Source organism: Alosa pseudoharengus, unplaced genomic scaffold (genome assembly GCF_046254945.1).
Source record: "Alosa pseudoharengus isolate Yale_2024_CS ecotype anadromous, Long Island Sound unplaced genomic scaffold, YU_APseudo_1.1 YU_APseudo_1.1_scf_4, whole genome shotgun sequence".
Classification (NCBI taxonomy): Eukaryota; Metazoa; Chordata; class Actinopteri; order Clupeiformes; family Clupeidae; genus Alosa; species Alosa pseudoharengus.
Window position 1 is genome coordinate 5133529 of NW_027468774.1, and position 11311 is coordinate 5144839.

The 11311-nt window shown below is 44.9% G+C and overlaps 1 protein-coding gene across 1 annotated transcript in view; it reads right to left on the minus strand.

Moving 5' to 3' along the window:
- The window catches only part of med24 (mediator complex subunit 24), a 35413-nt gene extending 24523 nt beyond the window's left edge, over positions 1-10890 (minus strand). Inside the window, exons 1-11 of the mRNA XM_076267033.1 lie at positions 10802-10890; positions 9678-9837; positions 8875-8957; positions 8200-8238; positions 7557-7630; positions 6817-7097; positions 6179-6290; positions 5318-5468; positions 4989-5102; positions 4281-4328; positions 3375-3460 (exon numbers count right to left, since the gene is read on the minus strand). Coding sequence (XP_076123148.1) covers positions 3375-3460; positions 4281-4328; positions 4989-5102; positions 5318-5468; positions 6179-6290; positions 6817-7097; positions 7557-7630; positions 8200-8238; positions 8875-8957; positions 9678-9807 — 1118 coding nt within the window. The 5' untranslated portion in view covers positions 9808-9837; positions 10802-10890. The remainder of the gene's footprint in view (positions 1-3374; positions 3461-4280; positions 4329-4988; positions 5103-5317; positions 5469-6178; positions 6291-6816; positions 7098-7556; positions 7631-8199; positions 8239-8874; positions 8958-9677; positions 9838-10801) is intronic.
- Positions 10891-11311: the final 421 nt, after the last annotated feature.

Genomic DNA, 11311 nt, shown 5'->3' on the forward strand with positions numbered 1-11311 from the left:
GCCGAGGCTACCTCCCGAGGGGGTAGACTTCAAAGCGAACTGTGCCGAGGCTACCTCCCGAGGGGGTAGACTTCAAAGCGAACTGTGCCGAGGCTACCTCCCGAGGGGGTAGACTTCAAAGCGAACTGTGCCGAGGCTACCTCCCGAGGGGGTAGACTTCAAAGCGAACTGTGCCGAGGCTACCTCCCGAGGGGGTAGACTTCAAAGCGAACTGTGCCGAGGCTACCTCCCGAGGGGGTAGACTTCAAAGCGAACTGTGCCGAGGCTACCTCCCGAGGGGGTAGACTTCAAAGCGAACTGTGCCGAGGCTACCTCCCGAGGGGGTAGACTTCAAAGCGAACTGTGCCGAGGCTACCTCCCGAGGGGGTAGACTTCAAAGCGAACTGTGCCGAGGCTACCTCCCGAGGGGGTAGACTTCAAAGCGAACTGTGCCGAGGCTACCTCCCGAGGGGGTAGACTTTAAAGCGAACTGTGCCGAGGCTACCTCCCGAGGGGGTAGACTTCAAAGCGAACTGTGCCGAGGCTACCTCCCGAGGGGGTAGACTTCAAAGCGAACTGTGCCGAGGCTACCTCCCGAGGGGGTAGACTTCAAAGCGAACTGTGCCGAGGCTACCTCCCGAGGGGGTAGACTTCAAAGCGAACTGTGCCGAGGCTACCTCCCGAGGGGGTAGACTTCAAAGCGAACTGTGCCGAGGCTACCTCCCGAGGGGGTAGACTTCAAAGCGAACTGTGCCGAGGCTACCTCCCGAGGGGGTAGACTTCAAAGCGAACTGTGCCGAGGCTACCTCCCGAGGGGGTAGACTTCAAAGCGAACTGTGCCGAGGCTACCTCCCGAGGGGGTAGACTTCAAAGCGAACTGTGCCGAGGCTACCTCCCGAGGGGGTAGACTTCAAAGCGAACTGTGCCGAGGCTACCTCCCGAGGGGGTCTCAGTTCGGTTCGCGTTTATCGTCATCTGAGCTCGGTTGCCGTGCTCACATATGCACAAAAAATGCTGAGTCATCGTCATCTGAGCTCGGTTGCCGTGTTCGCATATGCACAAAAAATGCTGAGTCATCGTCATCTGAGCTTGTTCGTAGAAGGCTGAAAGGGACCAAGTGTGAACACACCCTTAGAATCGTAGGCACCTCGGATCTGGCCCCCGAACCTTGTTTTTTCAGTCGAACCGAATCCTACGCAGCAAGAATGTAATCATAACACTGCAAAAAATGAAATCTAACCAAGTGTTAATAATCTTCTATTAAGATCAAAGAATCTATTTGGTATTGTAAGATCATTTTGACTTAATTTAAGAAGACCTTGACTTATTTTAAGGAGTCTTATCAAGACAAATTTACTCAACGCAATGGCAGACAAATTTGCTTGTTTTTAGGACAAATTTGCTTAACGCACTGGCAGACAAATTTGCTTGTTTTCAGGATGAGATGTCTTAAAATAAGTCAAACTTTTCTTAAATTAAGTCAAATGATTTCATGAGAAAGCGCTAGGTAAGTCTCTTTATACTGAAAACAATACCTAGTTTTTTTTTATCTTGATATAAGATTAATAACACTTGGTTAGATTGTGTTAGATAAGCAGATTTTGCAGTGAATATACTTTGAGGGGGGCATTTTAAGACTTTAAGACTGTACTATAGGAACAGTATAGAGAGTAAGGATATTATCATAGAGGTATTATACACTACAATAGAACTACTATACATGGATTTCTATGCAACGTCACGAAAACATAAGTGCGCAACTAAGAGGCAGAAAGCACCATAGAACAACATAGAGCAGTGCTCTCCATATAAAGAATAAAATGAGTGAAAACTGCACCAATTCCAAATCATGATGGTTAGAGAATCATCAAAATGTTCAATATCGGAATGCATGTCTTCGCCAAAAATGACAAAATACGATGTTATATTAATAATGCAAATGAATGGCAAACTCTGAAATATAGTTTGAAATGAGATGTTATTATCATTGAGACAACAGGGGTATACAAAAATAATCTGATTGTAGCTTACAGCAGCCGACTATTAGGTTAAGTTTCTAACGTTGTGGACGGCCACCAAGCGTCTTCTGCCCCACGGCTGCGCGCGCATCTAGTTTTGTTGGTAAACGGGAAACCCGTCTGAAATCGTTTAGTGATGTTGTCTGGCAGATGTTCCACCTGCACTCCATGCTTCAGAAACGCTTGAATGACTCACGACCACAGGAAAACCACAGGTTGGGAAACACACTTAGTTGAAAGTTGGCTTATAGCTTTCTGATGAGGTGTTGACATTACACACCCTCAACGTCTCCTGCACTTCTGTCAGATAATGCACCACCTCTCCCGGAAATGTTTGCCTTCACCAATGTTTTGATATTCACATGTTTATTTATTTTGTTTGCATTGGAACAACACAAAGAAGCAGATCTCATATCACTCATCAAAAATGGAGTTAGCAGCATAATTGAGGTTGAAGATATTTAGCACATCAAGTTTGTCATTATTTAAATATTTAAGGACCTTGTTCATTAATATCTATGTGTGAAGGATAACATATATTTATTGTAAAACATGTAACTGTATTAGTTGTTAGTTTCTGCTTTCAATCCCTTTCCACCTGACAACCCCTCCAGCTTCATCTTTAGATGGTTAGCCACAGTGGATGTGGTCTTATTACAGTGCATGAAAATGTTCCTCCTAGGCTTCATATTATCATTCCGCTGACCACTTTTGCATTGCATTGTTTGCATTTTGCACTGGTAATTTCTAGTTGCACTTTAATGCAGCTGTACAGAGCTTACATGTCAGCGTGGAACAGCTCTCATTCACAGTGAAGAATTCCTTACAATTGGCAATGTCTAGCCCGTTTAGTATGTGTAGCTTTGCACATGACTAGTGAATTAAATAGTGGACTAGTTGACTACAGTAATTTCCTGTGTATTAGCCGCATTGTGTATAAATCGCAGGACAGTGTTTTATGCAGGTAAAAAAAATAAAATATATATATTAATACTGTATTAACTGCTCATGTGTGTATTAACCTCATAGCTGAAGAATTTTTGCAAAATCAATGCATAAACCACGACTAATAGTTGGGAAATGACAATAGAGACCCGCTGCTCCTCCCTCCTGATTGTAATAGTGGTTTCTGAACTATGACGCTCACCCAGTTCCCAGTGCCTGCCACCACCTGTCAGTGGATCATCAGCTTCCTGACTTAACCTCCCTACTGATTGTAATGGTGGTCTAGTTGACCATGGTGGTCTAGTTGACCATCACTACTGATTGTAATAGTGGTCTAGTTGACCAGCACTACTGATTGTAATGGTGGTCTAGTTGACCAGCTGGTATCACTACTGATTGTAATGGTGGTCTAGTTGACCAGCTGTCACTCACTTGCATCTCTGGTCAGCCTTGTCCAGGAGCGGCGTGAGCTTCAGCAGATACTCAAAGGCCGTGTTCACATCCTCCATGAAGTCCTGCTGCAAAGGGGGAAGCACGCGCACACACACGCACGCACACACACACCACACGCACGCACACACACACACGCACACACACACACGCACACACACACGCACACGCACACACACACGCACACACACACGCACACACACACGCACACGCACACATACGCACACATTTAAATTCTTTATTTGGATTAGAAGATAATCATATATCATGGCATAATCCAAAATTGATAGAAAGGTGTACAACAGCAGCCAATATCCCAGTCCATTATGCACATTAGGGGTAAAGGTGGCACCTACGCCTCCATATGTAGAGGCTACTAATTACTGCTGATACAGAGCAATATCTTGTCAGTTTCTTGGCCTTGTTCTTATGTAGTCCACAGATCTGTAGGCCTCGTACACACATCTTGTGCACATGGCCTAAACTACCAAAAATGAGGGCAATGATTTTACAGGAGTAGCCAGAGTTATTGAAAACATTGTACCATGGTTGATATTTTAACAGTTTTGAAGCATAGCAGATGTCCATCTAAGCATGGAAAGAGCAACCAATTTCTATTATTGTAACGGCTTTGGTGTGTTCAATAATTACAACTATCATGTATTTCAGTATTCTGTATTCATGTATTCTGTCAGGTGTATTTGGTAAGTTATTTATGGCAGTTTCCAATGTAGCGCACTGTTCGTGTGGGGGGGAGAACCAGTCTGTCTTGATCTTTTCGTTTCACACACACACACACACACACACAGACACACAGACAAAGTTCAAAAACTCTGACAAGGCCCACGTCGTACAGTGTGTTTGTTGGTGTGGTGTTTGTAGCTGTACCTTGTCACTCTGTGGGTATTTCTTCAGCCTCAGCAGGACTTGAGGAATCTGTACCATCAAGACCACACAGGTATCAAAAATAATGATAAAATAAAACATTACATAAAACATCTCAGTCATGCATATTCAAATGCAGGTGCTCTAAGCGATGCTGGGTAACGTCACTTCTGTTGACTTTCAAACAAAGCAGAGAGCTAGCTCGCTACTTCCCCTCCCTCCCGTGCTGCTCCCGTGCAATTAGATAGATAGATAGATAGATAGATAGATAGATAGATACTTTATTGATCCCCAAGGGGAAATTCAAGAAACTCAATTGAAACTCTCCTAAACGCGCATCTCGTCTGTGATTTGCTGGAACAGTTTGTTTTTATGGGCTAGGTTTGCCCAGGTTGTTTTTGTTGCCGTTTTTGGAGCCTCGACTGTCCATAGAGATCGCGTTTTTTTACAGTGTATTCAGGACACAAACAGCTAGCGGTTGGTTAGGTGATGTTTGCAGTAAGTGACATTAAATGTTTTAGCCTAAAAAATGAGTGGCATTGCTTAGAGCACCTTTCTCTCTCTCAATTAGTGTATATTTCTTTTAAATATTGTAAATAAAAAATATCAGCAGCAGCTATTTTGATTGGACCTGTTTTGCATATTTCATCCATGGTATTATGTATGTATGCTGGCCACACAGATTGGTCAGCCCAGCTGCCAATCACTGACCTTGAGGAAGGTGAAGGCAGTCCACTTGAGCTCCTCAGTGCCCTCTGGAGACTCGATGAGGCCGGTGAAGCAAGCCTTCCAGATCTCCAGCACAAACAACGGTGCAGGAATACGCTACGGGCACGCATGCAAGCACGCACACACACACAAACACACACACACACACACACACACACATACACATACACACACACACACACACACACACACACACACACACACACACACGGACAAAGACATATTTTTAACAATTAAAGGGATATAGACTTTATAACACACTGAGGCACTATGCATGCTGGGAGTTGTAGTCCGGTAAGGCCCAATCTCACCTGCATCCTCTTGATCATCATGAGCTGCTCCACCAGGGGCTGTGTGTCCCCTGTGAGGTTCATGGTGCCCTCCAGCATGACGAAGGCGTGGACCGAGGGGAAGGACGTGAGCACCGGGGGGTCCGACTGCACCGACAACATCTGGGGGATACTGAGGAGAGGAGAGAGAGAAGGAGGGATGAGGAGAGGAGAGGAGGGAGGGATGAGAAGAGGAGGAGAGGAGGGATGAGGAGAGGAGAGGAGGGAGGAGGAGAGGATGGATTGGGGGAGGAGAGGAGGGGGAGAGGGAGGGAGGGATGAGGGGAGGAGGAGAGGAGGAAGGGAGGGAGGAAGAGAAGGAGGAAGGGAGGGATGGATGAGGGGAGGAGGAGAGGAGAGGAGGGAGGGAGGGAGGGAAGATGGGAGGAGGAGAGGAGGGAGGGAGGGAGAGAAGAGCAGAGGAGGAGAGGAGGATGTGAAATGACTTGCAAATGATTTCTGAACAGGATTTGATCTGCACTGAAAGCCTGAATCACAAGTAAAATCCTATGCCTGCACACACACCAGTGTTTCCCATACATTGACTTATTTGTGGCGGCCCACCACAATATCAACATTGACCACCACAATATCAACATTGACCACCACACAATGATTTTCAAGATTGTACTAAATTGTGCTTAAATCTGGTTAGCATCATAACCACGCTGTGCTAACTGTTGTATTCAAGTTAATTCTGCAAACCAACCACCACAAATGGAATTCAATTCTCTGGGAAACACTACACATGCTTTCACACACACACACACACACACACACACACACGTGTAGGTGCATGTGGATCACACACACTGACTAACACGAATATCCACAAATGCCCACCTCTTGACTAGTGCCGCACTCTCCTCCAGTTTGGTTCTGAGCGTGTGATTGGTCAGGCTGCCGAGGTTCTCTGTTAGTTTGACCAAAGCCTGCTCCACATTGGTCCATGACGCTAAAGGAAAACACCAGCAGAGGATACTACATATCATCTCCAACACATCTACATTCAGCAGTTAGACTGGAGCATGTGTACAGACACTGTCTGATGCAAACAGTCTCTAGATATGCGGTCAGAAGAAGCATAACAAAACACATATTCACCATCCACTGTCACACACACACACACGCAGCTCCTGGTCATGTGAATGAGGGCCTGATTCTTGGTGCTAGTAATTTCTCTCTCTCTCTCACACACAGTCACACTCACAGCTCCTGGTCATGTGAATGAGGGCCTGATTCTTGATTCACGCACGCACGCACGCGCACGCGCACACACACACACACACACACACACACACACACACACACACACACACACACACACACACACACACACACACACACACACACACACACACACACGTACCTTGCTCCTCCACCCTGGCGATGTGAATTAGCACCCTTTTCTTGGTGCTATTAATTTCTCTCACTCACACACACAGACACACACACACACACACAGATACACACACACGCACCTTGCTCCTCCACCCTGGCGATGTAAATGAGCGCGCGGTTCTTGGTGCTCTTGATGAGGCTCTCCAGGCGTTCCTGGCAGGCCTTGAGGCTGGCTTCCCCGGCTCCTGCTCCTGCTCCTGGCCCTGGAGATGGGGACGGTGCTGGGGCTCCCTGGCTCGCCGGCGCCCCCTGCTGTTCCCGGAGCCGCTCACAGTAGAAGGCACAGCCCTGCAGCAGCCACACCACCACACACAGCAGCGAGCGGCACAGCCCGATACACTCCTCAGCCTTCCCGTGGCAGCTGGACACACACACACACACACACACACACACACACACACACACACACACACACACACACACACACACACACACACACACACACACACACACACATACATCAATGCAAACACACAACACATGTGCATCCATACAATTTGCATCCATGCGAACACACAAACACACACTCATATATGTGCACCAATATAATGTGCAACAACGCAAACACACAACACATATTTGTGCATCCATACAATTTGCATCCAAACACACACACACACACACACACACACACACACACACACACACACACACAGACACACACACAAGAAAGCAGAGAAATTCATAAGTCTTCAAAAGGACAAGAGGTGAGTGAGTGCAAGCACGTGCAGGAAGTGGATAGTGCCGTGCAGGAAGTGGATAGTGCCGTGCAGGAAGTGGATAGTGCCGTGCAGGAAGTGGATAGTGCCGTGGTCTGTACCTGAGACGATGGGAGAACATGTCCATGATCTCCAGCAAAGACTTCACACACAGCTCACGGGAGAAGTCATCAAACTGCAGAAGAGGTTTAACATGTGGAATGAGTTTGGCTGCAGCGTTCCTCAAGTGTTCTATGTGCATGTGTTGGGGGCAGTGTTCCTCAAGTGTTCTATGTGCATGTGTTGGGGGCAGTGTTCCTCAAGTGTTCTATGTGCATGTGTTGGGACCAGTGTTCCTCAAGTGTTCTATGTACATGTGTTGGGACCAGTGTTCCTCAAGTGTTCTATGTGCATGTGTTGGGACCAGTGTTCCTCAAGTGTTCTATGTGCATGTGTTGGGGGCAGTGTTCCTCAAGTGTTCTATGTGCATGTGTTGGGGGCAGTGTTCCTCAAGTGTTCTATGTGCATGTGTTGGGACCAGTGTTCCTCAAGTGTTCTATGTGCATGTGTTGGGGGCAGTGTTCCTCAAGTGTTCTATGTGCATGTGTTGGGACCAGTGTTCCTCAAGTGTTCTATGTGCATGTGTTGGGGCCAGCGTTCCTCAAGTGTTCTACGTGCATGTGTTGGGGGCAGTGTTCCTCAAGTGCTCCATTTTCTGTGAGCCACACAGAATATTAATGTTCTAGTGTGAAGTGGAAAACCTACCTTACTCATTGCTGTGAGGACGCTGGAGTAAGACACCATCTGAAGGGAAAAAACAAAGTCGATACGTTCAATGCACATCCAGAAATACACTTTGCTTCTAATGAGACTTGATCTGATCCTTGGCAAATATAATACAACTCTGACAATACAGATTTCTACAGCCTAGCCCTAGAGGATAAAAATACAGAGTGCTCAGTTTGTAAAGGTAGCGGTAGTTGACTCCAGGTGAATGCAAAACGATCTTGATGTTTAAAAAGAACTCATTTGTAGAACCGGCAAGGCCGCTGGATTTACTTCAGGTACAGTTGCATCAAGACATTCTTTGTTTAAAGTTGTTTAAAGTAAAAAAAAATCCAACATTCCATTTTACCACTGCTATACCCCAACTTTTAACACTAGAACTGCTAAGACTTTCAAAATTGCTAGAACTACCAAGGCGGTCATTTTGACCGTTGGAATTTAAACACAATATCACCAGCAGAACTATTTTGCTTTTTTAAGAAAGCATTTTTTTTTTAAATGATCTGTCACGGCCTTTTGTGTTAATACGTGTTAATAAAGGGATTTTAACTTTATCCTCAATGCGCATGGTCCTGAAGGGAGCTCCGTGGCCAAGAGTCTACACCCCACTCCCACAGAGCTGTGACCGAAGCAGTGGACAGGGCAGGAGCGTACCTGTGAACTGATGGCGTACTTCAGGTACGACAGGATCAGAGGGTTGGGGGACGGCCCAATCATCGCCTGCTCCATCAGAGCCTCTGCAGAAACAAATACAACAGTGACCGGGGCTGACCGTGTTCTACCACTACACAGAACATACAAGAACTCAAATATGGACACAACAAGCTAAGGGGCGTATGGGGTGTGATGAAACAGGTTTTAGGATAGTGAATAGAGAACTTCTCAAGCTTCCTCTTCTTACACACAGAGAGAAGACATGAAGGCACAACAGCCGTGGGCCAGCCGTGGCCTACTGGTTAGCGCTTCGGACTTGTAACCGGACAGTTGCCGATTCGAACCCAGACCAGCTGAATTGCCCTTGAGCAAGGCACCTAACCCCTCACTGTTCCCCGAGCGCCGCTGTTGTAGCAGGCAGCTCACTGCGCCGCGATTAGTGTTTGCTTCACCTCACTGTGTGTTCACTGTGTGCTGAGTTTGTTTCACTAATTCACAGATTGGGATAAATGCAGAGACCAAATTTCCCTCACAGGATCAAAAGAATATATATATATATATACACTTAAACATGCCAGCGTGCTCCTTTGTTTTTGTAACATTGCTTCCCTTGCTCTGCACCTCTTGCTTTAACTCCTTGCTCCTCAAATATTTGTTTATTTTAATCTTTACATTACATTACATTCTTGTTTTGTCCTATCCAAGCTCGTCAACTGTGAAGCACTTTGGGTCAACTCTGTTGTTTTCAAATGTCCGATATAAATTAAGTGACTTGACTCGAGTGACTTGACTCCTGCACTGACCTGCGAGATTGAGGTAGTCCCATGTGACTCCTTTGGGGCAGTTTCTCTTGATGTTGATGGCCCACTGGTAGTCACTCCAGCGCTCTTTCCACGCCTGCAGGATCGCCTGCTTCAGGTTGACCACCTTCATCGCAGACGGAGCCAGTCGACCACCTTCAAACTGAAACAAACACCGAAATGGAGAGAGACACAAGTTACAAAGGTCAACTTTTCACATAGGGAAGGTCATAGCCATTTGATCAGACTGAATGTAATGCTATGTAATACTGAATGTAACAAATGTAATGCTTGGTAAATTATGTTATATTGAAGATATTTTATTATTTATAATGAAGATAAATTAGTAAATAACTATCTTTATCCAGACTAATGCAGTTGTGCTTCTCAACTATACAGTTATGGTCAAAAGTTTTAGCATTGTTTTGCAAACTTTGCCGTTTCAGTTTGTGTGGTGATGATTCACATTGTTTCTAGATTATTGTGCAGAGTGATCAAATGCATATTACCAGTAATTCATTGCAAATAGTTTCATTAGCATAAAAAGTTGACTTTATCACAAAACCCCGATGTCCATTGTATTTGGGCTCTGGCACAAATTACCAGTTTGCATAACTTCAGTATAACATCGTCAGCACAGGGGAGCGAGTAGAAGTCAGCTGAAATTACTCTATCATTCTGGCTGAATTATAAGAGACCGATTATAAGACCATGGCTGCAAATGGATTGAAGAAGTGATTCAACTCATTTGTTTTATTGTGTTAGCAATAGTTACTCCAAACAAACGTGCAGCTGAAATTATTTTATAGCTAGCTACACATGACTAGTACCAGACAGAGGAAATGATCAACCTAACCTGTAACCCTCTTTATCCAAACGTACTCAGTTACACACACCCAACAACATACATATGACAAAATACATACAATATGCTGAAGGGTGTAACGCTATTTTGGTATCTTAATTTGACAACTTCATCATACCCAGGGAATCATCGTCTAAATGAGCTAACGTTGAATACTCGTTCTCTATTGTGTGCTAACGTTAATCCTTCATAATCAGGCTATTCCAAAGTTATGATGTGATGATGAAAGAATGAATATATGCAATACAATAAACTCCTTTACCTTTAATAGAAATGGTTTGTTTAGTTTAATACGACAGATAAACTGAACTCATTGATGTCTTCTACACTTCGGCCAGGAATCCACCATATTGTTTATTCATCAGCGGTCTTGAACGCTGATTGGTAACTTTACTTCTTCATTGTTTGTCGCTACTTTTTTGTGGTGTTGGATCTTTCTTTCTCATTACTGCCACATTGTGGCTGGAGTATGAATTCAAAAAGGCAGACTGGCCCAAAACCTCTGCACTGGTCTTGTACCAGGATTATCTCTAATGGTATGGGCCAGTCCTAAGTGCTCAAATTCAACTATGGATCTGACTAATTTACACAGTCATGGTTTATATAGGACTATGTGTATAATTATTGTTGTTGTGAAAACTTGCTAACATGGTTGTCATTATCATGTTTATTATCATTACATTACATTACATTTGGCTGACACCTTTTTAACCAAAGTGTTCTTTAGTGTCATTAGTGTATTATTATGATTTTAAAATGACTTGAGTTTTCT